This window comes from Triplophysa dalaica, chromosome 10 (genome assembly GCF_015846415.1).
Source record: "Triplophysa dalaica isolate WHDGS20190420 chromosome 10, ASM1584641v1, whole genome shotgun sequence".
Lineage (NCBI taxonomy): Eukaryota > Metazoa > Chordata > Actinopteri > Cypriniformes > Nemacheilidae > Triplophysa > Triplophysa dalaica.
Genome location: NC_079551.1, coordinates 4,125,443 through 4,149,930, shown reverse-complemented (window position 1 = coordinate 4,149,930; position 24,488 = coordinate 4,125,443). Strand labels below are relative to the sequence as shown.

The 24,488-nt window shown below is 37.1% G+C and overlaps 2 protein-coding genes across 3 annotated transcripts; both read right to left on the bottom strand.

Moving 5' to 3' along the window:
- Window positions 1–306: 306 nt before the first annotated feature.
- Window positions 307–17,245, bottom strand: LOC130430289 (uncharacterized). Of its 2 annotated transcripts, none has more exons than XM_056759331.1 (10): window positions 16,298–17,245; window positions 15,799–16,131; window positions 15,253–15,376; window positions 8,963–13,070; window positions 7,663–7,986; window positions 6,471–6,806; window positions 5,994–6,107; window positions 4,814–5,146; window positions 2,778–2,894; window positions 307–1,471 (listed from the first exon to the last, which is right to left on the bottom strand). In XM_056759331.1, the coding sequence occupies exons 4-10, from the start codon at window positions 8,997–8,999 to the stop codon at window positions 1,287–1,289; spliced, it is 1,446 nt and encodes a 481-aa protein (XP_056615309.1). In that variant the 5' UTR covers window positions 9,000–13,070; window positions 15,253–15,376; window positions 15,799–16,131; window positions 16,298–17,245; the 3' UTR covers window positions 307–1,286. The 2 variants fall into 2 exon arrangements, with proteins under 2 accessions (XP_056615309.1, XP_056615310.1); XM_056759332.1 differs by having other exon boundaries at window positions 7,861–7,986; window positions 16,298–16,411.
- Window positions 17,246–17,468: 223 nt separating this feature from the next.
- LOC130430290 (uncharacterized) lies at window positions 17,469–24,218 on the bottom strand. Its single transcript, XM_056759333.1, has 5 exons — window positions 24,113–24,218; window positions 21,636–21,953; window positions 21,105–21,434; window positions 18,482–18,571; window positions 17,469–18,337 (listed from the first exon to the last, which is right to left on the bottom strand). Exons 1-5 carry the CDS (start codon window positions 24,150–24,152, stop codon window positions 18,195–18,197), a joined length of 921 nt encoding a protein of 306 aa, XP_056615311.1. The 5' UTR covers window positions 24,153–24,218; the 3' UTR covers window positions 17,469–18,194.
- Between the last annotated feature and the right edge of the window lie 270 nt (window positions 24,219–24,488).

The window sequence follows — 24,488 nt, the reverse complement described above, 5'->3', positions numbered from 1 at the left end:
AACGTGGTAAATGATAACAAACACAGAAGTTCTTGCTCTACACATTTAATCATGTAACACAAAGACCCACACATTTCAAGTAAAGTTTTATTAATTTACTAATCATGACAATTGAAAATATTGTTTATTCTTTCAGTTACACATGTCAAAGCTGAAAACAAAACTAGCACATGTTTAAAACAATATTTATAAAAAAGTGTTCATCCATTAAACTGATCAGGCACAAAGGTGTATCAGAACTGTTACATGTACATATATGACATCTATAAAGATGAGATTCACACCAAGAACACCACAACAAAAGTATTACTTCATCAAATTTTTTATTTTTGTACAAAAAAGTATTAAAAAGAATATTATGAGCCGTTTGTTCTGTCACACGTCCCATAGTTTGGTCGTTTCCATCTTGTTTTAGTAGTTGCATATTACAGTTAATATTTACAAGAACCTCTTATGACACAGTGCTGGAAATAGAAATAAACTCTATACTAGTTGTCTGCAGAACATAAACACTTTTCAAAACTCCGTTTTTTTTGGAAAGACATTGAAAGTGTAATAACAGCTTATTTTGTGTTAAAAGAGAAAGGTTTCAGTCAGACTTACAAAAATACTGTAACAGTAGTCAAAAAGTAATAAAACAATACATTATGACAGACTACGCATTAAAAACTAAAATATTATATATATAGATTAAGCAGTAGCTTATCCAGATTTGTCTTCTCCAGAGAGCGTGCAGACACAGGCTGTGAGGAGTGAGTGTTAAATGAAAAACTCTTGAGTGGAATATATGGACAAATGATTTGAAATGATTCATGAAACTGTTCCGCTGGTTTCCTCCAGTGTTCAATAAATGCTTTGAAAAGAATCGACTCAAAAGAATCATTCACTCAGGGATGAAGGAACGTCACGTAGTGTAATGAAGTAAAAGTACAGATTTCTTTAAGAGAAACACTCAAGTAAGAGTAAAAGTACACACTTTTCCAAACGTTTCATACAGACGGTGGTGCTCGCATCTCGAGGAGAATAACAACTTATTGATATGTTTCTCAATATTTGGTTGTGAGTGGTGCAAAGAGTTTTCTCCGGCGTGAAGCAGCAGAATTTTGTATGCACGTCACGGGGACTGTGAGCATATCTTGCGGTGCTCACTGTCACGCTCAACTGCTGAACATGCTGTGATTGGCTGAAATTATCACATGGTGTGTGCGTGTGTGGTCAAAAACATTCAAGGCTTCATTAAAACCACATCCTCTAGCTCCATAACGAAATGTTCTGCAGGTAAACATTTAATCCTGACTGGATAATCCACAAAGAATATCTGAATTAAAACATGTTGCTTCCATCGAGACACGCTGCTTTAGATGATGGAACAGAAGTGATGTTGAGCATCTATCTTCTGCTTCATTCAGTAAAGGATTCACAACTGTTGGGGAGTCATCTTCTGCTGATCCTGCTGAATCTGTCACAACATCTGTTTAAAAAAACATTTACTTCATGAAAAATGATGGTTCAGTCAAATATTTAAAGGGGCAGTTCATTCTGTCCTCATTTACATATAATCATTTAGCACACGCTTTCATCCAAAGCGACTTACAAAGTAAGAGAAAACAATCAGCTCTCACTCACCTTCATATTGTTCAGTGCAGTATAAATATCTTTGTTCTGCTAAACACAAAGGAAGATATTCGGAAGAAAGTCAGTAATCAAACAGATTTGACCCCCATTGACTGTCATAACATTTACTTTTCCTACTATGGGAGTCAAGGAGGTCCAAGAACAGTTTGGTTGTTGACATTCTTACAAATATCTTCCTTTGTGTTCATCGGATCAAAGAAATGTAAAGAAGTTTGTAAAGCTGCTCTGAAATGAAGTGGTTTATTGAAAAACAAAAATGACAGAAGCTAGACATCAACGGTATTATCGTTGTCAATATGGATGTTTCTCTTAAACAAACACATGGATTCACTTCAGAAGACCTTTGTTAAGACATTCGAGTAGTTCTTGTTCCATAGAGGCATTTTTTGGAGCTTCAACACCCGTTAACTCCCATTCTACCACTTGCAAGTAAAATGATAAGTGATATAACTCAGACTGCATCATTCTTCAAGAAGAAAGTCATATTCACTTGGGATTCTTTGAGGATGAGACTAAATATAACGTTTCTCTTAAAAAGTGCAGTGCAAGAGAATTTAAGCAAGCGTTGGTACTGATCAATTTTAATTAATAAATTCACTACGCTATGTTGTGATGTGTATGCAAATAAAACCAACCCAAACCAATGATCTTTTAAAACAATAATCAAGAAAATTTTACCATTTATAAAGAGACGCAAGTAGTGTGATGTGTTTCTTTGCTTACGACACAAGTGTCTGACTCTTCCGTATTTATGCTGGAGAGTTTGAAGTCAATTCCCAGAGATTTCATCATCACATCAGATATAAAAGACTCAACACTCATTGACTCCCATATTAGGATAAAGCACAATGGCAGTCAAAAGTGCCTCAGAACTGTTTGCTGTCCCTCATTCTTCAAAATATCTTCCTTTGTGTTCATCGGAACAAAAAAATGATAAATAAATCCTATTATGGCAGTCAATGAGTGTTGAGATCTGTCTGGTTATAAGCGTTCTTCAAAATATATTTATTTGTCTTCATCAGAACAAAGATATTAAAACACATTTGGAGAAGTCAAAGGTGAAACTGAATACAAGTAATATTAATACAACACTTCATATAAAAACATGTCATTCTCATCACATTAACTTGAGCTTTACTTACACCTGACATAAACAGTAGATGAAGCATCTGCTCTCACATCACCAGTCTCCCTTTCAGTAACATCAATCTCTGGAGAAACAGAATCTGCCAACACTTCTGCTTCTGTCCTCTCTTCATCTACAACAGCAGCACATAGAAGAGAAAAGAGAGAAACACATGAACATTTCTAATATCACAAACAGGCATGTCATATGTCATTCAAAGACATATTTATATTTAATTTGTCAAAAGAACTTGTCAAAATGATTTGGAGCATCCCGTTACCGTGTGTCATTTGTTTAGAGAGTGGGAGAGTTTGGGAAGAACCAACCTACAAATGTAGCGACATTCCAAAGACTTTCTTTAAGGGGGTGGGGGGTAAATGCTAGTTCATGTATTCCGACTTCTTTACAGCGATAAAATCATAAATCAAAAAGCTGTATCTGTCATGAAACGTGCGGGGAAAGAACCCAAGTGCAGGCAGCGGGGATAACAAAGAAGGTTTTTTTTTAAACAATAAAACACAAAACAAAGACCCACGGTGGGGTAAAACAGGAACGGACAATAATATAAAAGCACAGAACGAAGACTGACTTAACACTAGACTGATAAACACTTGACTTCCTAGACATGACAGGATAACAGAGACAGGAACATGAGCACAAGTAACAGGTAATCCAGACGAACAATGCGTAGATGCAGGCAAACACACAGACAAATGTAAATGTTAACGCAATGATCGACACAAGACAATGAAACATGAGGACTATTTAAAGGGGAGCAAACCAACAGGGAACAGGTGTGAGGCATGAACTGATTAACAAGCAATAACTAGACCAAAAGGCGGGAAACACAGAAGAGACACGAGAAAGCACATGGCAGGCCAATATATAAACAAAGCCATGTCTTTCTCACAAAAAAACCAAGGCAATGCCATGACTCCACCGCAAGACCAAGAATAAATATGACATGATGGTGGAATCATGACAGTATCTGCCTTATATATTGATATATGTTTTGCATTTCAGTCAGTGAAATAAGTATTTGATCCCCAACAAACTAGCAAGAATTCAGGCTCCACAGATTGGTTATGTGCTTATATGGAGCACAGATTAGTCCTGTCACTTTAAGACAGAACTCCTACATCAGTTTTTAATGTATATAAAAGATGCCTGCTAACAGAATCTGTATCTTTCATTCAACCTCTCCACCAGTATGGTCCAGACCAAATCGGTTTGAAAGGATGTCAGGGACAAGATTGGAGACCTGCACAAACCTCAAATAGGCTACAGACAGACGCTTGGTGAGAAGGAGACAACTGTTGGTGGCATTATTTGGGAATAGAAGAAATACAAAAAAACTATCAATTGTACTATTGCCTAGACTTCCCCAATGCGGTAAAGATGATCATGAAGCTTGTTAATCATTTCAAGACAGCTGGGACGACAGTTAACAAGCAAACCATTGGTAAAACATTACACCACAATATGTTAAAATCCTGAAGCACCAGCAAGTTCTTCCTGCCAAAAAAGGCTTGTCTGGCTCATCTGAAGTTTCGCAATGAACATAAAAATGATTAAAATAAAGGTGCTGTGAGATCAAAATGGACTCCAGTGTTTTGCTAATAATTGGGTTTCTCCACCAAGAACAAAGCAAATTTTTGCTCGGGGATCAAATACTTAATTCACTGCTGGAAATGCAAATCAATTTATAACCTTTAAATATATTTTTGTCTCCCAGATTTTTTATAATCTGTCTCTATCAGTTAAAATAAATCTATCATAAAAATTATGAATAACCAATGAATATGTTATAATCTACTGCCATTCAACTTCTTCAACACAGTATTTCAGATCACGTTGTCATCTCAACACTCTCCCTTGAAATGTATATTTTGTGATCATCGGAATGAAACCTTGCTACTCCATTTTTGCTTTGCGGTTCTTTTTTTATAAATCATTACTATTGTTCACCCTTCATTTTTGTCCTTGAGTTAATTGTGATGAAACAAAGAAAATTGAAGGTACGAGTTATATCAATAGACTCGAGAGTCTTACCTGTGACAATAACACTGAATTGATAGTATGATGGTCCTCCACCTGTGATGAACTGAAGGAATGATTTCAGTCGACTGCTGCTGCTGATCTTTACTTTATACAGTCCAGCGTCTTCTGTTCTGATGTTTGTGATGATGAGAGATCCAGTCTGATCATCCACCTGCAGTCTGTCTCTGAGTCTCTGTTCATCAGTAAAGAGCTTGTTGTTCATACTGAATATGACTATCACTTTATCTCTAAAGCTCCACTCGATCACATCATCAGACTGGAGTTCAGTGACATCAGACTCAAGAGTGACAGAACTCTTGTTCTCAATCACTGTCTTTTCTTTAACTGTTACAGCAGCACATAGAAGAGAAACACAAGAGAAAGAAATATGAACATTATAATCCAGTCAACAGCTAAAGATCATCTACATTGTCTTCAGAGTTTTGACATGCAGGAAATGTGTGACCTGAATGTACTGTAAGGGTGTGTTCACATATGCAATGCTTGGTTCGATTAAAACAAACTTTGTTGATTGTTGTGTTAGTGCGGTTTATTTGTGTAAGTGTGAACGCTGCCATATGAACCCTGGTGTGCACCAAAGAAGCGGACCGAGATCACTGGAAAGATGGGTCTGGGTACGCTTACACACAAACTATGGCGATTGGTTATCTGATTGGTCAGATGGTCTAGTCTGCTTTGATTTGTCTATTCATATGGTCATTCATTGCCATTTAGATTAGATGGATGGATGGATAGATGGAGGGAGGGATCAGAAGTTAGACATAATTAACATTGCATATAAGAATTTATAGTCTGTTTAATATTTGACCTGTGTTGTCTCTCCTTTATCTCAAATGTGTGCGAGTGTGTATGTGTGTGTGTGTGTGTTTGTGTGTGTGTGCGTATGTGCGTGTGTGTGCGAGTGTATGTGTGTGTGTAAGTGTGTGTCTATGTCAATGTGTGTAAGTATGTATGCATATTCTGTGTGTGTGGAGCATTTGAATGTCTGTCTTTTGTTGTTTTCACCTTTTTCTTGTTTTTACAGGTCTATATGCCTTTAGTTCTTTTTCTTGTATTCAATGTGTCTCATGTACAGCTGCTTTGTAACAATGAAAATTGTAAAAAGCGCTATATAAATAAAGTTGATTTGAGATGGATAGATTATTACAGTATCAGCTGAATTGAAACTCACCCTTTTGTTTCTGAAGTTCATAATTAATGCGGCGAAAAACAATCCCACCAACAACAATACACAGCAGGACAACAAACACTATTCCAACTACACCTCCTGAAGATAGACCTCTATCTGTAATGATAGAGAGAAACACTCAAGATCACATCAAACACACACATATTCATGTCAGTTTAAGACAAACACAAGAAATGTAGTTATAGTTTTACAATAGTTTCTACAGTAAAAAAGTTTCAGTGACCCCTGCATGTCATGTGCTGTCAGGTGAACAGGATACAGATGTAGATACTTAAAATAAAGTGTGGATGTTCTTCTGCAGAGGCCTTTTGTTTAGCTCATGATCCCTCTAAATAAACTCATATTCTTGACTATCATGTGGATGTTTAAAGTGCAATAAACTCAAAATCAAGAGTTGAATTCTTAAACTAAATGTTTCACACACAACTGATATTAATATGAGAGAACTGAGATACTCACCACTGACAGAAACACTGAATGTCTTGTATTTTGTGTCTCTATTGCTGCTGATCTTTAGTCTATAAAGTCCAGTGTCTGTGGTTTTAGTGTTTGTGATGATGAGAGATCCAGTGTGAGGATCCACCTCCATTCTGTCTCTGAATCTCCCATCAAGAACATCATCATATATTGAGCTCGTACTTTCTTCTTTATCATGTTTAGCTATGAGAACACCATCATCTCCAAACCTCCACAGTATCAGATCATCTCTCTGTGTTTGGACATCAGTGTGTAGAGTCACAGAATCTCCCTCAGTCACTGACTTCACATCACCAGCACTGACAACACTTGGAGCAACTACAAGATGGACAGAGATCAGCGTGAGATCAGAACAAAGACATTTATTCAGATTTGAACAACTAGAAGGCGAGTAAGTGATGAGAGAATTTTCATTTTGGCAGACGATGAAGTAATTGGTGAAAGTTATTGTCTGTTAACATGAAGTCTAGTATATTTGAGTTTAATTGCTTTTTTATGCTTATTTTAACAACATAAAATTTGTCAATGAGAACATCTCAGCTTATTGGGCTCTTAAATACTAATAAAATACAGTATGTGACAGTTCACAGATACAGACGTGCTCAAATTTGTTGGTACCCCTCCAGAAAAAAATTATAAAGCACAATTTTCTCTAAAATAACTTGAAACTGACTAAATTAATTGGCATCCATCATTATTTATTCCATATTTTATAGAAACAGACTTTTCTTTTGATATTCAACATAATATTGCAAATGATAATACAAATGAAAAGGTCATGGACTGAAATGATGGGACCTAATATTTTGTTGCACCACGTTTACAAGCGATGACTGTGAGCAAATGTTTTCTGTAGCTCTCAATGAGACTTCTGCACCTGTTAACAGGTAGTTTGGCCCACTCTGGAAATAACAAAACTTTAAATGTCGTGACTGGCCAATCAGAATCAAGTATTCCAACAAGCTTTGTAATAAGATTGGATACATGTGTGCGGAGCCATTGAGAGAGTTGCGCTAATGGAAGTTCGAAATTATCGCTTGTCACAGGATACACGGAGCCTTCAGCTAGTTCCAGGAAGTTATGTTTTCTCTTTAAATGCTTTATTTTATTATATTATTATATATATTATCAAAACAACGACTCAATCAATTCATTTTCATTCTTCTTACAGTACCTGTGACATTAACTCTGAATCTCTTGTATATTGTTCCAGCTCTGCTGATCTGTACTTCATAGGGTCCAGAGTGTTTGATTCTCATGTTTGTGATGGTGAGATCTCCAGTCTGACTGTCTGCGTGCAGTCTGTCTTTGAATGGACCATTATAACTGATACAGTTGTGATCAATATAAACTAAAAGATCCCTGGATTCACCTTCTCCAAACCTCCACCGTATCACATCAGATGTCTGTATGTCAGTGACATTAGTGTGTAGTGTGACAGAATCTCCCTCCATCACTGACACTGACTTCACTTCATCTGCATCAACACTAAACACACCTGAACAACACAAACACAAACAGTAGTTCAGACATTAAATCTGTTAGTACACACATCTCATCATCAAGTCTTATCAAATATTACTAAATAAAGAATCATGTCTTCTTCAAAAGCGATAAAACATAACATTTGTTTTAATCAGCTTCTGTTTTCAGAACAGCTTGTTGCAATACAGAAAAGTTGCCGTGTGGAGTTCTGCATCTCTGATCAGTTAAAAAACCCTTTATCTTAAATTAAGAAAGTATATTTAACTAAGAGCCTAAATTCTGCACCGTGGATCAGGGGCAAGGTGAAGTCCCGGGCCACAAGGGGGCGACTCAACGTATGACCCCAACCTTCGCCACACGTGTTGATCCCTTGCAACCCGGAACATAAAACACTTTCTTGTCTTCCTGCTTCCTGCAAAATTATACACCACTCCATTGAAACAGCTCTTTTATTTAAAAATAACCGATTAAGGCAAAAAAGACTTTAGGAAATGGGCAATAAATAACTTTATATAGACATGAACTTGTATGTTTTGGTGAGAGAAGTTGCAGTATTTGTACAAAGTCCCCGTGTGTGCAAATAAACTTTGCACCAAATAAAAAACACTGAAAAAAACGTGGACCGAAGTGAATAAATCAAATAAATGATCCTAAACTCCCGCGCTGTTTGCAGCGTCAATCACATAATCTCTGTAGTTTAAGACACTTTGTCATGTTGAGATAAAGTTTATTTTTAAACGGAGCTCAGCTCACCAGTTTCAGTGTCACATCAGTCGACCAATCAGAAGATCACACGCATGATAAATTCAGTGAGATTTTGTTCACAATAGCAAGTTTGCACATGGCTATAATATTAATCAAAAGATAACAGAGACCCTTGTCTTAGTCCGTCTCTGTCTAAAGTTAACAATGTAAACTACAGTATGTATACATACACTCATTCATTTTACAATGTGAAAGTGTTGTTCAGATTAAAACAAATCACTAACCGCACACGAGTAATAAAGACACAATCATGATCTTCATTTTTCTGTTGATTCCTTTGAGTACCAATTGATGAAATGAAGATTATCCGTCAAGTTTATTCACCTCTGAGGCAGATTCACAAAAACTTTACTTCCTGCTGAATGAACTACAAGTCTTCTCTCTTCTCTTCATTATTCGAGAGATGACGGAAGCTGGACGTCAACGTAAGAAAAAATAAAAGTAAAATAAATAAATAAAAGGAAACAGATATAATGTAGATCAGCTGTTAGGGGGCCACACCTTACACAACTCGTTACACTATTGCCTCGAAGTTTTATGACAGCACAGAATTTAAACTTCAAAGAGCACGTGAAAGCAGCATAACAGCACTGTTTCCGGTTTCGATGTGAAAGTGAAAGTATTAACGTCATAAAACTCTTACCGCACACGAGTCATACAACGATGCTCTTATTGAAGCTCCTCATCCTGCTTTCGATTCCAGTCACAAATCATTTAATGGAGATATTCAGTGTAAGTTATACACAAAAATTAGGGGTGTAGCGGTTCCAACTACTGACGATTCGGTTTGGGTCATGGTTTTAGGGTCACTGTTTCGGTTCGCTTCGGTTTTTTATATGCTCAGGGACTATTAACAAATAAACGTACGAACAAATAATTAAGCTAGAATTAACAGAACCAATAAAACAACAGAGCATAGCAGAACATAAAGTTATATACTATATATATATATATTAAAGTTTAAAAATAGATTAAAGTCATTAAATAAAACATAACATTGCATATTAAATAAAGACAAAATAATTAAAGTTCCCTTCGTAAGCTATTGAGATTTGACAGTGTGTGATTTCCTTGACTTTTAACAGAGAGCAGGAATGTGCTGCCGTCTCTTTAAGAGGCACGTAACAGATCCATTACACAGATACTGTACACATGCGCTGTTTTTCGTCTGTTTGGTACGTTCACTTTAGACATAACCTACTATGATTGTGAAGATACTCGACAAGAGGGGCATGTCAACTCAATATTTTTGCTTTCCTATATTTATATGTTCTTATATTTCTCTGTTTTTAATTCTGTTTTTTAAAAGAACAGGTTTGTCTTTACATATTTTCACGAGAGAAAAAATTGAAGCACATTTGTCTTTTGCACTCTTATTTATCAAATATGTTTTTATGTGTCAAATAAAGAATTAACACAAGTTTTCCAACAAATTCCCTGCAACTGACCTTCTGGAGACATTTTTGGCCAGCGTTAGGATGTAACATGTAGATATTTTAACTAATGAGATGATGAACCGCAATATATTTTAATATACTAGCACATGTTGTCACTATCAGACTGCTTTAAGGCTTGAGGCAGAATAATACACTGAACATGTTTTAACATAACAACGTGTGAAATGAAAACAAACACAAAACTTCTTGTTATATAAATTTTATCATGTAGCAGACAGGGACGTACAAAAGAGGAAAATAATAAGACAACATGATGACAAAAAGAAAATGTGACAAGTCTTATAAAGTAGTCAAGACCATAACAATGAATAATGTGTGTTTATCACTGTAAATGATGGATTTAAGAAAACAATACTCAATTGTTATTCATAATATTGAAATATATGATTTTGGAAGATTCAACTACTGTTCAGTTGTGCGCACAATCAATTTCTATCTCATAATTATATATGAAAACTGTTTGTTGTCTTGCGGGATTTTCCACTGAATTCACAGTCATATTTATGAGCTAACACAAAGACCCACAAATTTCACCTGAAGTTTTATGATAATTGCATCTAGTGTTCAGTTACACAAGTCAAAGCTGAACACAAAACAAGCATATTTTTACTGTTAAATTACACAAAAGGTGTTCATCCATTATACTGATCAGGCACAAAGGTGTATCAGTAGTTAGTGCATTTATTATCCTGATTTATCTTAAAGGAGTCATATGACGTATTATTGCTTGTTTTAGATGTAATGCAGTGTATATTCACAGTTTAAAGCTGTATTTTCCTCATACCGTGCATGTTTGTTTCTTCTCTTTGCTCCGCCTCTCTCAAACGCAGTAATTTTTTACAAAGCTCATCGCTCTGAAAAGCAAGGTGTGTTATGATTGGCCAGTTAACCAGTGCATTGTGATTGGTCAAATACTGCAAGCGTGTGACGGAGATGTGACGCCTCTTACCATATTTGTAACATAAGTTCCAAAGCAATTGTACCGACATGTACGCCCACCTTTATTACATATACATTCGAGCGGTCTAAGTCAAAACATACCACGAACTGACGTAGAAATGTGCTGAGAAGCACAGTTTGTTCTTTTGTCCGACCATGATCGAGGTAGTTATTGATGTTGGTCATGTGAAACATTCATAATTTCTCTAAAGAGCTGGGCACTGTAGGGGAAACTTAAGAGGAGCACCATGTGTGGGTTGTCTTCTCACTCCCAAACATCGATGTAGCCGTACTTCAAGAGACCCACAGCCCAGACACCAACCAAGCCACAAAGAAGACTGTCCACATCTACCGCATCATCAGCAGCATCAATGCTGCAAAGCATGGTACTGCCACATACGTAAAAATTGGCATCACCAACGTCTCAACAATGACCAACGACTCAGAGCTGTACACAATGGTAAAAATAGATGAGTATACCATCAACAACGTGTACAGACCACCGTCAAAAACCTGGCCAACTCCACCTTTGCCGCTACACCAATCGCCAACCATCTACTTCGGCACTTTCAATAGCCAGCACACCGAACGCAGCTACAAAACCAACAACCGCGATGGTGAAGAACTGTCTGACTGGGCATCGACCGCAGACCTGGACCTCCTCCACGACTCTAAATAGCCTCTGAACTATGTCCGGCCGCTGGAAAACCGGAACACATCTTGATCTCTGATTCCTCACCAGAGATCGCACCAGTAAAACCAACACCACACCCAGAAAAGTAATTTGCCCATTGTGACGGGTCTCCTGGTTCTTCCCGCTATTGCCGGCTGGTGGGTGTGGCTAGGAGACTCATCAAGTCAACAATGTCCACCTGGACTGCCCACTATAAAACCGTTTGGTCCTTGTTGGTGTGAAGTTGGCTGGCTCCCGTTTATTTCGTTTTGATTTACATTTGTTTCTGTCTGACGCGTTGACGTTAGGCGTAATGGTCTTTGATTCTGTTGTTTTCATGTTTTATTTATTATTCTATTATTGTTAATAGACACTTATATTCTTACTATACCAACTCGAGTATTTCCTCCATTCATTTGTCACGGCTTTGAGCCGGTCGTGACACCATTTCTGAAGAGCCAACTCTGCCCATCCATCATCCACATTGGCTTTGAGATTAAACTCGAAACTTCGAAGCCTCGACCGCACTGGAACTTCTGCAAGGCAAACTGGACAGAATACACCAGCACAATTGAAAAGTCCATCGCCTCACATCCAGCAACACCATACAACTACACAGAGTTCTGCCGCCTGATCCTCGTGAACATATTCATGCGGTTTTGCCCAGTGTTCAATTCATGCTTTCAAAATAATCGACTCAAAACAATCAATAAATTGGGAATCTCCTTAAAAAGTGACGACGTGAAAAGATAGGATTTTGGGTGCACGTCACGAGGACTGTGAGCGTATCGTGCTCACTGTCGCGCTCAACTGGTGAACATGCTGTGATTGGCTGAAATCATCACGTGTTGTGTGGTCAAAAACATTCAAGGCTTCATTAAAACCACAGTTTGCGCACTAGCTGCTCTTGATGCATAATGTATTCTTATGCTGGTAAATGTAATCTCCCCCGAATATTTGCTATAAACATGCGAAAGCCAACCAAAGAACATCTGAAGCCCCCATCTTTCAAAAATCTTGCTAATAAACAAAGTCTTGTTCATAATTGTAGTGCTTTTCAATAAAGCGCTTCATTTCAGAGCAGCTTTATAAACCTCTTTATATTTCTTTGATCAGAAAGGAAGATGTTTGGAAGTTCTCTGGAGGCCCAATGTAGATGTTGATGATGTGACTGATGTGTTGTTGATCAAACTACATCTTCTGCTTTCTTCAGTAAAGGCTTCTCAACTGTTATTAATTAATCTTCTGCGGATCCTGCTGAATCTGTCACAACAGAGATGACATCACAACAATTTGCCATAGAAATGACTCTTACAAAGTTTTAGCAATAGAGTTATACATTGATTCATTTTATACATGAATGTAAATTATATCTGTGCATTCTTTCAATAATTGTCACTGAAGTGCACAAATGAACATTCATTTTATCATCCGGTGAATTTATACACCTTTCAGAAAACACAAACTCCCATGTTAGATGTGTTAGATGTGTGCACCTCAGGATAGTCTGAAACACTAGTGGAAGAAAGTCTAATTTAATTATAGGACAGTTTTCCGGGTTTGAAAGAACTTCAGGACAGAAGTCTCACTACAAGAGCTTCTGAACACAGTGAAAATGTATATAAATTGTGATTTGTTAACTGAATTTTGTTTGTTGGGTTCTGTTCCATCACCCTGTGTGTTTAAACAAACTTTTTTTTTTTAAAGGGACGGTTCGCCTAAAAATGGAAATTCTGTCATCATTTACATGTAGTCATTTAGCACACGCTTTAATCCAAAGAGACTTACAAAGTAAGAGAAAACAATCAGCTCTCACTCACCCTCATACTGTTCAGTGCAAGTAAATATCTTTGTTCTTCTAAACACAAAGGAAGATATTTGGAAGAATGTCATTAACCAATCAGATCTTATCCCCCATTGACTGCCATAGTATTTACTTTTCCTACAATGGCGGTCAAGGGGGTCCAAGAACTGTTTGGTTGTTGACATTCTTCCAAATATCTTCCTTCGTGTTCTGCGGATGAAAGAAATGTAAAGAGGTTTGTAAAGCTGCTCTAAAATGAAGGGGTTTATTGAAAAACACTAAAATAATAAACAAGTAGTGGTGGGCCGTTATCGGCGTTAACGTGCTGCGTTAACGTGAGACTCTTATCGCGCGATAAAAAAAATGTCGCCTATAATCTATTCTCAAAGTTGGGTTGGGAGCTGGGTCTATACTACGCAAGCTATGATGACTTTCACCTTGATATTTTTGGGCGGATGTACACCAGCTTAATTGCACTGTAGGGGACGAGAACGAGATTTTTCAACTCGCGTGATTCGCGCAATTCGCGTCATTTGCGCCGCCTCATCATCTCATAACCAGGGCGTCATTCGCGCGTTTCGCGCCGCAATTAGGTCTATCTCGTCTTTGCATTGACTTAACTTGTAAATCACTCGGGCTTGACGCACCATAGGCGTTTGGTCTGAACACAACATAACGTCACTGTGAAAGGACCACATCAAACGTGACGTGCTAACATGGATGCAGCTATGAAGCCGGCGGGTTGCTTCAGTGAAAATTTATTTTTATGAAGCTTCCCAATAGAAACCTCGACAAGACTAAGGTTGTTTGCACCTTGTTCAATGTGGAATTGGTTTACTGTACGGAATTGGTTTACATACAGTTTGTTTAAAAAAACTTTCTCTCAAAAGGTAGTGGTCTAGCTTTAGTTGAAACCAGTAACTTTGTATTGAGATCTAATGTATTATGGCTCCTGTATGACATATCGCTTGTTGCTCCCTCACTCTTTGTAAGTCGCTTTGGATAAAAGCGTCTGCTAAATGACTAAATGTAAATGTACTGTAGGAGCTCTTCCAGTCTCAAGTACCACCTAAACGCAAAGCATCAGTTTGCTAATGCGGAAGTAAACACAAGTACATCTTATTGAACATAATTTAATTTTTATCACAAATTATCATAGTAGAACAGCTTTCTCAAGCAGTTTGAGATGCATTTTGGAAACAGGAGATGAGCCCCTAATGTCTAATGTGCCACCTGGCTTGAGAAACCCGTTCTCATAGACTTACTTTTAGTCATTATTTGGGTAGCACACATATTCTGAATGCCTTCGGCAGAATTCAAATGAGCCATTTTAATTTAGATTAATCTAGATTAAAAAAATTAATCTATGCCCACCACTATATACAAGACTTGATGTATTAACCGTGTGAATATCAGACTCAAGTCACTTTATAAACTATATGAACTGATATGGGAATTTTGACGTTATTTTGTGTTTATATGTCCGTTTCAGAGTAAGAAGGCGTGAAACAGAACTCACTTTAACATTAAGTAATTTCAGAAAATGTATGAAGAAGATTACAGCAGAATTCAAGTAATATAAATACAACACTTCATATCCTAACTTGTCATTTTCATCACATTAACTTGAGCTTTACTTACCCCTGACATTAACTTTCAACTGAATATCATCCACAGTAGATGAAGCACCTGCTCTCACATCACCAGTCTCCGTTTCATTCTCTAGAGAAACACAATTCTCCCAAAACTTCTGCTTCTTGACTCTCTTCATAGCACATAGAAGAGAAAAACACAGTTCATATCCAAACACTTCATAACCTCCACTGGATTTTTTATAAATCATAACAATTTTTTCACCCTTCATTTTTGTCCTTGTTTTTTATTTTTTTATTTTCCTCTGAAGTTTAAAAGATACAAGCTTTCAGTCTGAGAGTGATGATGTTCTGACCGTATCGAGAGTTTAGTGCTTACTTTTAAAACATTAATATCATAACAATTATGCTCAATTAATTGTGAGAAGCATTAATGGTTATCAGGATTAAAATACGATCAACAGTGCAGCCCAAGATCAAACTAAATACTCTTTGAAGATATAAAGTATTTAATACTACTCAAGATTAATATCAGGAAAGGATAAACAAAGAAAATTGAAGGTACGAGATATGTCAATAGACCTGAGAGTCTTACCTGTGACAATAACACTGAATTGATAGTATGATGGTCCTCCACCGATTATGAACTGAAGGAATGATTTCAGTCGACTGCTGCTGCTGATCTTTACTTTATACAGTCCAGCGTCTTCTGTTCTGATGTTTGTGATGATGAGAGATCCAGTCTGATCATCCACCTGCAGTCTGTCTCTGAGTCTCTGTTCATCAGTAAAGAGCTTGTTGTTCATACTGAATATGACTATCACTTTATCTCTAAAGCTCCACTCGATCACATCATCAGACTGGAGTTCAGTGACATCAGACTCAAGAGTGACAGAACTCTCGTTCTCAATCACTGTCTTTTCTTTAACTGTAACAGGAGCACATAGAAGAGAGAAACACAAGAGAAAGAAATATGAACATTATAATCCAGTGAACAGGTAAAGATCAGGTCTAGTGCCATATTAACATCTTCATATTTATACAATGAATATATATAATTTCTTATTATAGTATCAGCTGAAGATGAAACTCACCCATTTGTTTCTGACGTTCATAATTAATGTGGCGAAACACAAACACAACAACAACAACACACAGCAGGACACCAAACACTATTCCAACAACACCTCCTGAAGATAGACCTCCATCTGTAATGATAGAGAGAAAGACTCAAGATCACATCAAACACACACATATTCCTGTCAGTTTAAGACAAACACAAGAAATGTCTTTTCTCAAAGTTTGTAAGGAATAGTTTACTTTCTACCATGTTTTAGAGTCTTGATCTTGAAACTTTGTTCTTTCTTGGGTGTGCCGGATGAAAGACCTTAGGAGTCATTTACAAGAGACAAACTTTTGAAAACGGGTCTCAAAGTGCAAGTTTTTGAATACAATGGTGTGTAAGCGCTATTAGCTTAAAACAGGGTATGCGTATGCGCACATACACACTACATTACATTTAATCATTTAGTAGATGCTCTTATCCAAAGCGACTTACAAGTTGGGTAAACACTGTAAGCAATTGGGAGAACATTAGGACAACAAAAAGCAAAAGTGCAATGAAACAAGAGTAGAAAGAGATAGTGATCAGGAATGATTGGTCAGATGCGGACGAAAGAGATTTTCAGGCGATTCTTTAAGGGGTCATTTGACACATGGCTAAAACTAATAGTATTGTTTGCTTAAGATGTAATGCAATCTGTATACAAGATTTAAGGTATTTTCCACATACCGTGCATGTTTGTGTCTCCTCTCTGAAATGCACTGATATTTTAAAAAGCTCATCGCTCTGTAAAGCGAGGTGTGCTATGATTGGCCAGTTCGCCAGTACGTAGTGATTGGTAGAATAGTGCATACGGAAATGTAACGTCTCTTACCATATTTGGACCATCAGGTTCCAGAGCAACTGTACTGACAGGAACTTACATTTTTGCAATTTTACGTGTCTAATAGTTACATGCGCAACTTATAACATACCAAAGACAAATAAAAACACGTATTTCCTGCAAATCAGCCCTTTAAGATGTTGTTCGTTTGTAGAGCATAGGGATCTGGCGGGTACACAAGTCTGCATTAGCTTATGAAGAGAAGGGGGTGCCGAACCAGTGGTGGTCTTGTAGTCAAGGAGCAGAGTCTTGAATTTCCTGGCCTACAAGACCACCACTGGTTCAGCACCCCCTTATCTTACCTCGCTAATGCAGACATATATACCTCCCAGATCCATATGCTCTGCAAACGAACAACGTCTTGTGGTGCCATCCCAAAAAGGTAAAAATCTCTCACATACCTTCTCTGGATCGGTTCCACCTATGTGGAATGATCTGCCCGCTGCTACAAGATCTGCAGATTCTGTAGCCATCTTTAAGAAACGTCTGAAAACACAGCTCATCCCTCAACATCTTACTGATCAGTTCTGACTTCTTCTCTACTCTTTTTTAAAAAATAAATAAATAATCATCAATAAATCTAACTTTGCCCTGTATACTGTGTTAGGTTATATGAGGCCAGTCTTCTTTTTTTGGTTGCACTTATGGTTGTTCTCCTTATGCTGTCCCAATTATATCCATTGCCTACCCCACCTGTAAGTCGCTTTGGATAAAAGAGTCTGCTAAATGACTAAATGTAAATTTGATGCGAGCGGCTATAGGGAGACAATGTAACTTAATAAAGAGAGGGGTGACGTGTGCTCTCTTCGGTTCATTAAATACCACTCTTGCCATTGCATTCTGGATCATCTTTCGAGGTTTTGTTGCGCAAACAGGAAGTCCAGCTAGTAGACCATTACAATAGTCCAGTCTGGACAGTACAAGAGTCTGGACTAGGACTTGTGTTGCATGCTCAGATAGGAAAGTTCTAATTTTCCTGATATTGTAAAGGATGAATCTTCAGGACCAAGTGTTGCTGGCAACCTGATCTGTGAAGGTAAGCTGATCATCGATCACCACTCCCAGGTTTTTGAATGGATAAATTGTGATGGCTCTCAGGGTCGGATGGGATTAGGAGCAGTTCTGTTTTTGCAAGGTTCAGCTGCAGGTGATGGTCCTTCATCCAGAGAGAAATGTCACTCAGGCATGCTGAGATGCGTGCAGAAACAAAAAAAAGGGGTGAAAAGCGGGAAACAAGGAATATACAGGACAAATAACAGGAAGAAAAAAATGCAAGTGGAATAGCTGCAAAAATAACTTAAAGAGTATGTAGCACGAGATCATGAAAATTACATTTCATGCAGTGTGTTATGCTGCCGCAGTGGAGTGTAGAGCAGATCCTGCCTGTACGCAGAAAAGATTCCCAGCATGCTTTGCGCCCGACTGCATTAAGAGAGTACATTTTTTAAAATATGATTATTTTATATGTTTTTAGTAAAGTTAAAGACTTGATAGTGTTTAATGTTCACTTCTCTTAGATATTTAGAAGAGTTTGACATATTTTTTCAGTTTCGTGGTTACCACTGTTTAGAAGATAGGTGCATGTGATAAGGGTCTGCGAACCTTGTGTATATTCTACCAATGAAATTCTGTGCATTCAATTCTGAGATTAGTCTCCTCTTTCTAATTTTGTGTTGCACAAGTCAATGTGTTTGATTTGTGCATTTTTAGAATAATATTTATGTGAAATACAGAATTTAATTCAGTGAACTTAAAACTCCAATGATGGATAAATTAAATATTTAAACAGTAGTAAAATTTAATTTAGGTATAAAGTAATCAAAATTTAGTATTGCAAACTTGTCCGGGTTTACAGTGCAATAAATCCAATGGAAATTCTTAAGTTGATAGCAGAGATGGGAACATGTCACATATGGCCAAGTCCAAGCAAGTCTCAAGTCTTAACTATCAAGTCTCGAGTCAAGTTTCGAGTCACAGTTTAGACAAATCAAGCAAGTCAAGTCAAGTCAAGGGTTCACCCTAAGCAAGTCAAGTCAAGTCCTGATAAGTTTCAAGTCAAGTCAAGTCAAGTCGCAGTACTAAAATAAACAGAGGTAAATTTTTTAGATACATGTTTATTTTTGCACAGAAAAGATGAACTTATATACATACATTATGTATCTTATTCACATTGCTATATATGAATTATATGCATATCTGTGCAACATTAATATCTGAAAATAAAAGTGTTGCTTACACAAAAGAAATCCAGTCTGAAATCTATAATAAAATCTAATTCAATTTAATTGCAACGTCTACACAGAAATGGAAATACTTGTATCTGAGAGAATGCATTTATACAGGCTATGAAGCTTATAAACTAAGAATTGTGATTGAAAACTTGACTATTGTATGTTTTAAGTATATGATGCTGTAATACTTGTGCTGTCCATTAAAGTGCACAGTAGGCCTATAGGGAATTTGCATCTATTGATGGGAATCCCGGATCATTTTATTGACTTCGGTATTGAATCTTGTTTATCAAAATGAACGAATCTTTTTCATTTCGGTAGAATATAAATAAAATGTATGTTAATATAGCCCAGTGATGAAGTTATGATGCTTAATCGTCATCTCTGCGGTGGACACGCAGTATGCACGTTTCATACGTAATATATAATCTGAGAATATTTGTTTTCTATTTGAACTGGTTTCATTATTTTACAGCACAAAACGTTTTCCTGTTATTGTGAGTATAAAAAATTTTTAGACATTTAACAGATTCGAACTATGAAATTATTCTCGTCAGTATGACCGAAAAGTTTTTAAAGAGTTTTTTTAAGTTCAAGTGATGTCACCGGCGCGTCCATGTTAGCCAGTCATGCAGTATATAAGAGAGCTGCTATTCAGTTTCCACACGCAGTCCACACAAACACTTGAACATGCGCACATTTAATATAGACATTCGCCTACATGTAATACAGAGAAGCCCTTCTTTATTTTAAGATGATTTTAATGTTTTAAGAACATAACAATTCGGGCTACGCCTTTATAGCCAGATTCCCCAATTCATCACCTTATGAGATGAGATGTAGGCCTACCAGTGATGATCGATTATCACTTTTCTAATGATAAAAAACAACCAAAGCAAAATTATGACAAACAGAAACGATTAATTCATTATATTAGTAATCGTTTTATTACACTGACTATAAAGAAATTACTTTGTAATCTTTCCTTGTGGTTCTTATAATGTCGGATGAAATTCGACGTTGTGGTTGTCGCGTCAGAAATCCTCGCGTTGCATGCTCTGCATCTGGCAAATCTTTTTTATTTTTCACGGTCCAGTTCAAAGTCCTTATAGCCAAACGTGACTATCTGTGGAGCTCGACTGTTGTCCGCCGTTGTAACGGCCACAACTGTTTCAAGCCGCCAGGCGCATGCGCAGTTTCCTCTCTATCGTAACTGCTCTACAGTAATTGGCCGTTACACCTTGTTTGGCGCGGTTTGAGTTGAGCAGCTTTAAAGGGACAGGCGCTGTAGTGCTGCCGAGTCACAATAATTATTTTAGGTAATTTCATTACTTTACAAAGTTCAAGTCATTGTCGAGTCTTCCATTTAAAGTCAAGTCAAGTCTCAAGTCACCTGCTCTCAAGTCAAAGTCAAGTCAAGTCATTTTCTTACTTCTGTCAAGCAAGTCGCAAGTCCTGAAAATTGTGACTCGAGTCAGACTCGAGTCAAGTCATGTGACTCGAGTCCCCCACCTCTGGTTGATAGTAATAGTTAATTCTGAGTACTCCACATTAAGTCAAGAGTACATCTGAACTCATTTTTTTTGTTACTTGAACTCAACAATGCCATTTCACTTTACTTAGTTTTTTAAAGGCAATCGGTTTGCATGCTTTTTTTAAGTAAGATCAACTAATTAGATTTTAGTGCACAACTGATATTAATATGAGAGAACTGAGATACTCACCACTGACAGAAACACTGAATGTCTTGTATTTTGTGTCTCTATTGCTGCTGATCTTTAGTCTATAAAGTCCAGTGTCTGTGGTTTTAGTGTTTGTGATGATGAGAGATCCAGTGTGAGGATCCAGCTTCAGTCTGTTTCTGAATCTCCCATCAGCATCATATATTGAGCTCTTATTGTCTTCTTTATCATGTTTAGCTATGAGAACACCATCATCTCCAAACCTCCACAGTATCAGATCATCTCTCTGTGTTTGGACATCAGTGTGTAGAGTCACAGAATCTCCCTCAGTCACTGACTTCACATCACCAGCACTGATAACACTTGGAGCAACTACAAGATGGACAGAGATCAGCGTGAGATCATCTTAACATTACTATTGAATGGACACATCAACACCAAATTATGTAAAATTCCAATATTTGTCTTGTTGACAAAATGTTTATAAGCTCTCCTACTTGTAGGTGCTTTGGATAAAAACGTCTGCCAAATGAATACATGTAGATAAAATCATCTTCATAGTACTTACAGTACCTGTGACATTAACTCTGAATCTCTTGTATGTTGTTGTAGCTCTGCTGATCTGTACTTCATAGGGTCCAGAGTGTTTGATTCTCATGTTTGTGATGGTGAGATCTCCAGTCTGAATGTCTGCGTGCAGTCTGTCTTTGAATGGACCATTATAACTAATATTGTTATTAGCAATATCAACTAAAAGATCCCTGGATTCACCTTCTCCAAACCTCCACCGTATCACATCAGATGTCTGTATGACAGTGAGATCAGTGTGTAGTGTGACAGAATCTCCCTCCATCACTGACTTCACTTCATCTGCATCAACACTAAACACACCTGAACAACACAAACACAAACAGTAGTTCAGACATTAAATCTGTTAGTACACACATCTCATCATTAAGTCTTATCAAATATTACTAAATAAAGAATCAATTCTTCAAAAGCGATAACACATAACATACGTTTAATCAGTCGCTTCTGTTTTTAGGAAGATAATGAAGGTAAATGGGATTGGAGTTGTGGCGCTGGTGACGTCACATACTGATTAGCATACTTCACTTGTGACGTAATCATGTCGTGTTTGTGTTTGGACTACAGCGCCCTCTAGTTTTCGTATTTGGTTGCATTTAACCGTAAATCATTGAGAAACTGTGCGTAAGAATTCCACGATTAATCGTCCCATCATTAGTAGTTTACACAGCCGCAGATTCATAATAATCGAGCTTTAAGCTAGGTTTAAACATGACGCGTCTGCATGAGCATGCCGTGGCCTCATTTCGTGTGGCGGTGTGCACAACTTTTTTTTAAACGTGGCAACACAACCAAAAACGAACAAGGGGGACACGAGTCTGGCCCAAAGACTGTATAAAATAGGGCCATAGGTTTGTGAAGGGCAGTTTTGAAGCCTAAAGTGGGCGGAGCCAGTCATCACCCTCTTGAAAGTTCGTCACTTCTGGATAATCAAAAATGGATGAAGAGGCAGAGGGTGAATGTAGCTGAGGCTAGTAGTGGTCATAGGGTGCTTCTCAATTCTTATTTGTTCATCCTCGTTTCCTTTCCTCACGTATGAGCTCCACCCCTTCAGGATGAGAGGGAAGGGCGCAAGGAAAAGACGTGAGGACGGAGGAAATTAAAACTAGTGAAATGTTATATCATCACTACCTATAATGTCACTTCAAAGCATCATCAATTATATATGACTGAAAACATGACACATAGAAAATATTAAATATGAAATACTTGACAGATGTCTTAATCTGACTACAATAAAATAAGTTGAAAAAATGTATTAAATTATACTGTCTGAAGTAGGTCTACATTTACAATAATATAAAGCTCAATTATCACATTTATGAGTGTTTGAATATGATCTAAATTTAAGAGGGCTGAGCTCCATCGGTTTCCGTGTCATAGACAGAGGAGTGAGAAGGCATATTGAGAAGCACCCATAGACTCAATTTGACACAAACTTAATAATGCAGAATCACAAAGATCCCCAAAAATCGTTCAAAAAACATATTTGCACACTTCAAGACAAAGTACTTATTAATATGAACCTTTTTCTTTAGGTACGGGAGGATTTCTTGTATGGAAGGGAATTCCTGCCAAATTGAAATAAATGAACAAAACGATAAAAGTGAAAACGAAATCAACAATTTTACGAAACATAACTGTGTCGCCAATATGTGCCAAAACAATACTTTGTCCCTGTCAAATTAAAAAAAGGAAATGCAATTGGTGATTTGACATTTATTTTCACTAAAATCTCAAAGTAAACTTTTTACAAATTATTTTGTTAATTCTCACGCAATAATTCAGTTAAGAATTTAGATTTTATCTTTGCTTTTATTTCTCAATTTTCGTTTTCATTTTCAAAGTCATTCAAATAACACGTTTATCAGTTGGTTTGGTTGTGTGACTGCATTAATGGGAACGTCAACAAAAACGTAATGATTGCTATTGACTTTTGCTTTGCACAGTAAACGGAAAAAGTTGCTGTGTAGTTAGTGTATTGCATTCCTGATAAAAAAACCTGATCTACAGTTTAGGACCTACATATTCAACTATAGTTTTTGGTGGCTCTGACAAATATGCAACCAACACTTTCAAAATTATGCACCACTTATTTCAAACAGCTCTTTTATTTAAAATAATTAATCAAGGCAAAAGAAGTGCCCTGCGATGGGTTGGCACTCCATCCAGGGTGTATCCTGCCTTGATGCGCGATGACCCCTGAGATAGGCGCAGGCTCCCCGTGACCCGAGGTAGTTCGGATAAGCGGTAGAAAATGGATGGATAGAAGGCAAAAGAAAAAAGGGATTTCCAATTTATTTTAATTATGTTATTATATCCAAAAATTATTTTATATTCACATGAATTTGTATGTACAAATACTGCAACTTCTCTCACCTAAAGTAAACTACAGTATGTATTCATACACTCATTCAGTTTATAATGTGAAAGTGTTGTTTAGATTAAAACAAATCACTTACCGCACACGAGTAATAAAGACACAATCATGTTCTTCATCATGTACCTCTGTGGCACAAAGCCTGACTAACACCACAAGACTCTGCAATACTTGATGCTGAATTAACTACAAATTTCCTGATTCAAATAAAAAAGATAAAACATCTGCTCACCAGGCGCACAGATGGCACCGATCCGTTCTCACTACATGCTGTTCTGATGTTGATAAACACACACGATGTCACGAGCTCAGCTTTGTTTTCTGCAAGCTTGTGGGTTTTGACTTAAAGGGATAGAGCTACTGGGCATGCGCACTGCAATACCATATAGCTTTTGTCACGCTTAAAACAGTTTTTTATTATTTCATCATTGTTCATGATCATCGTCAAAACTTTATTA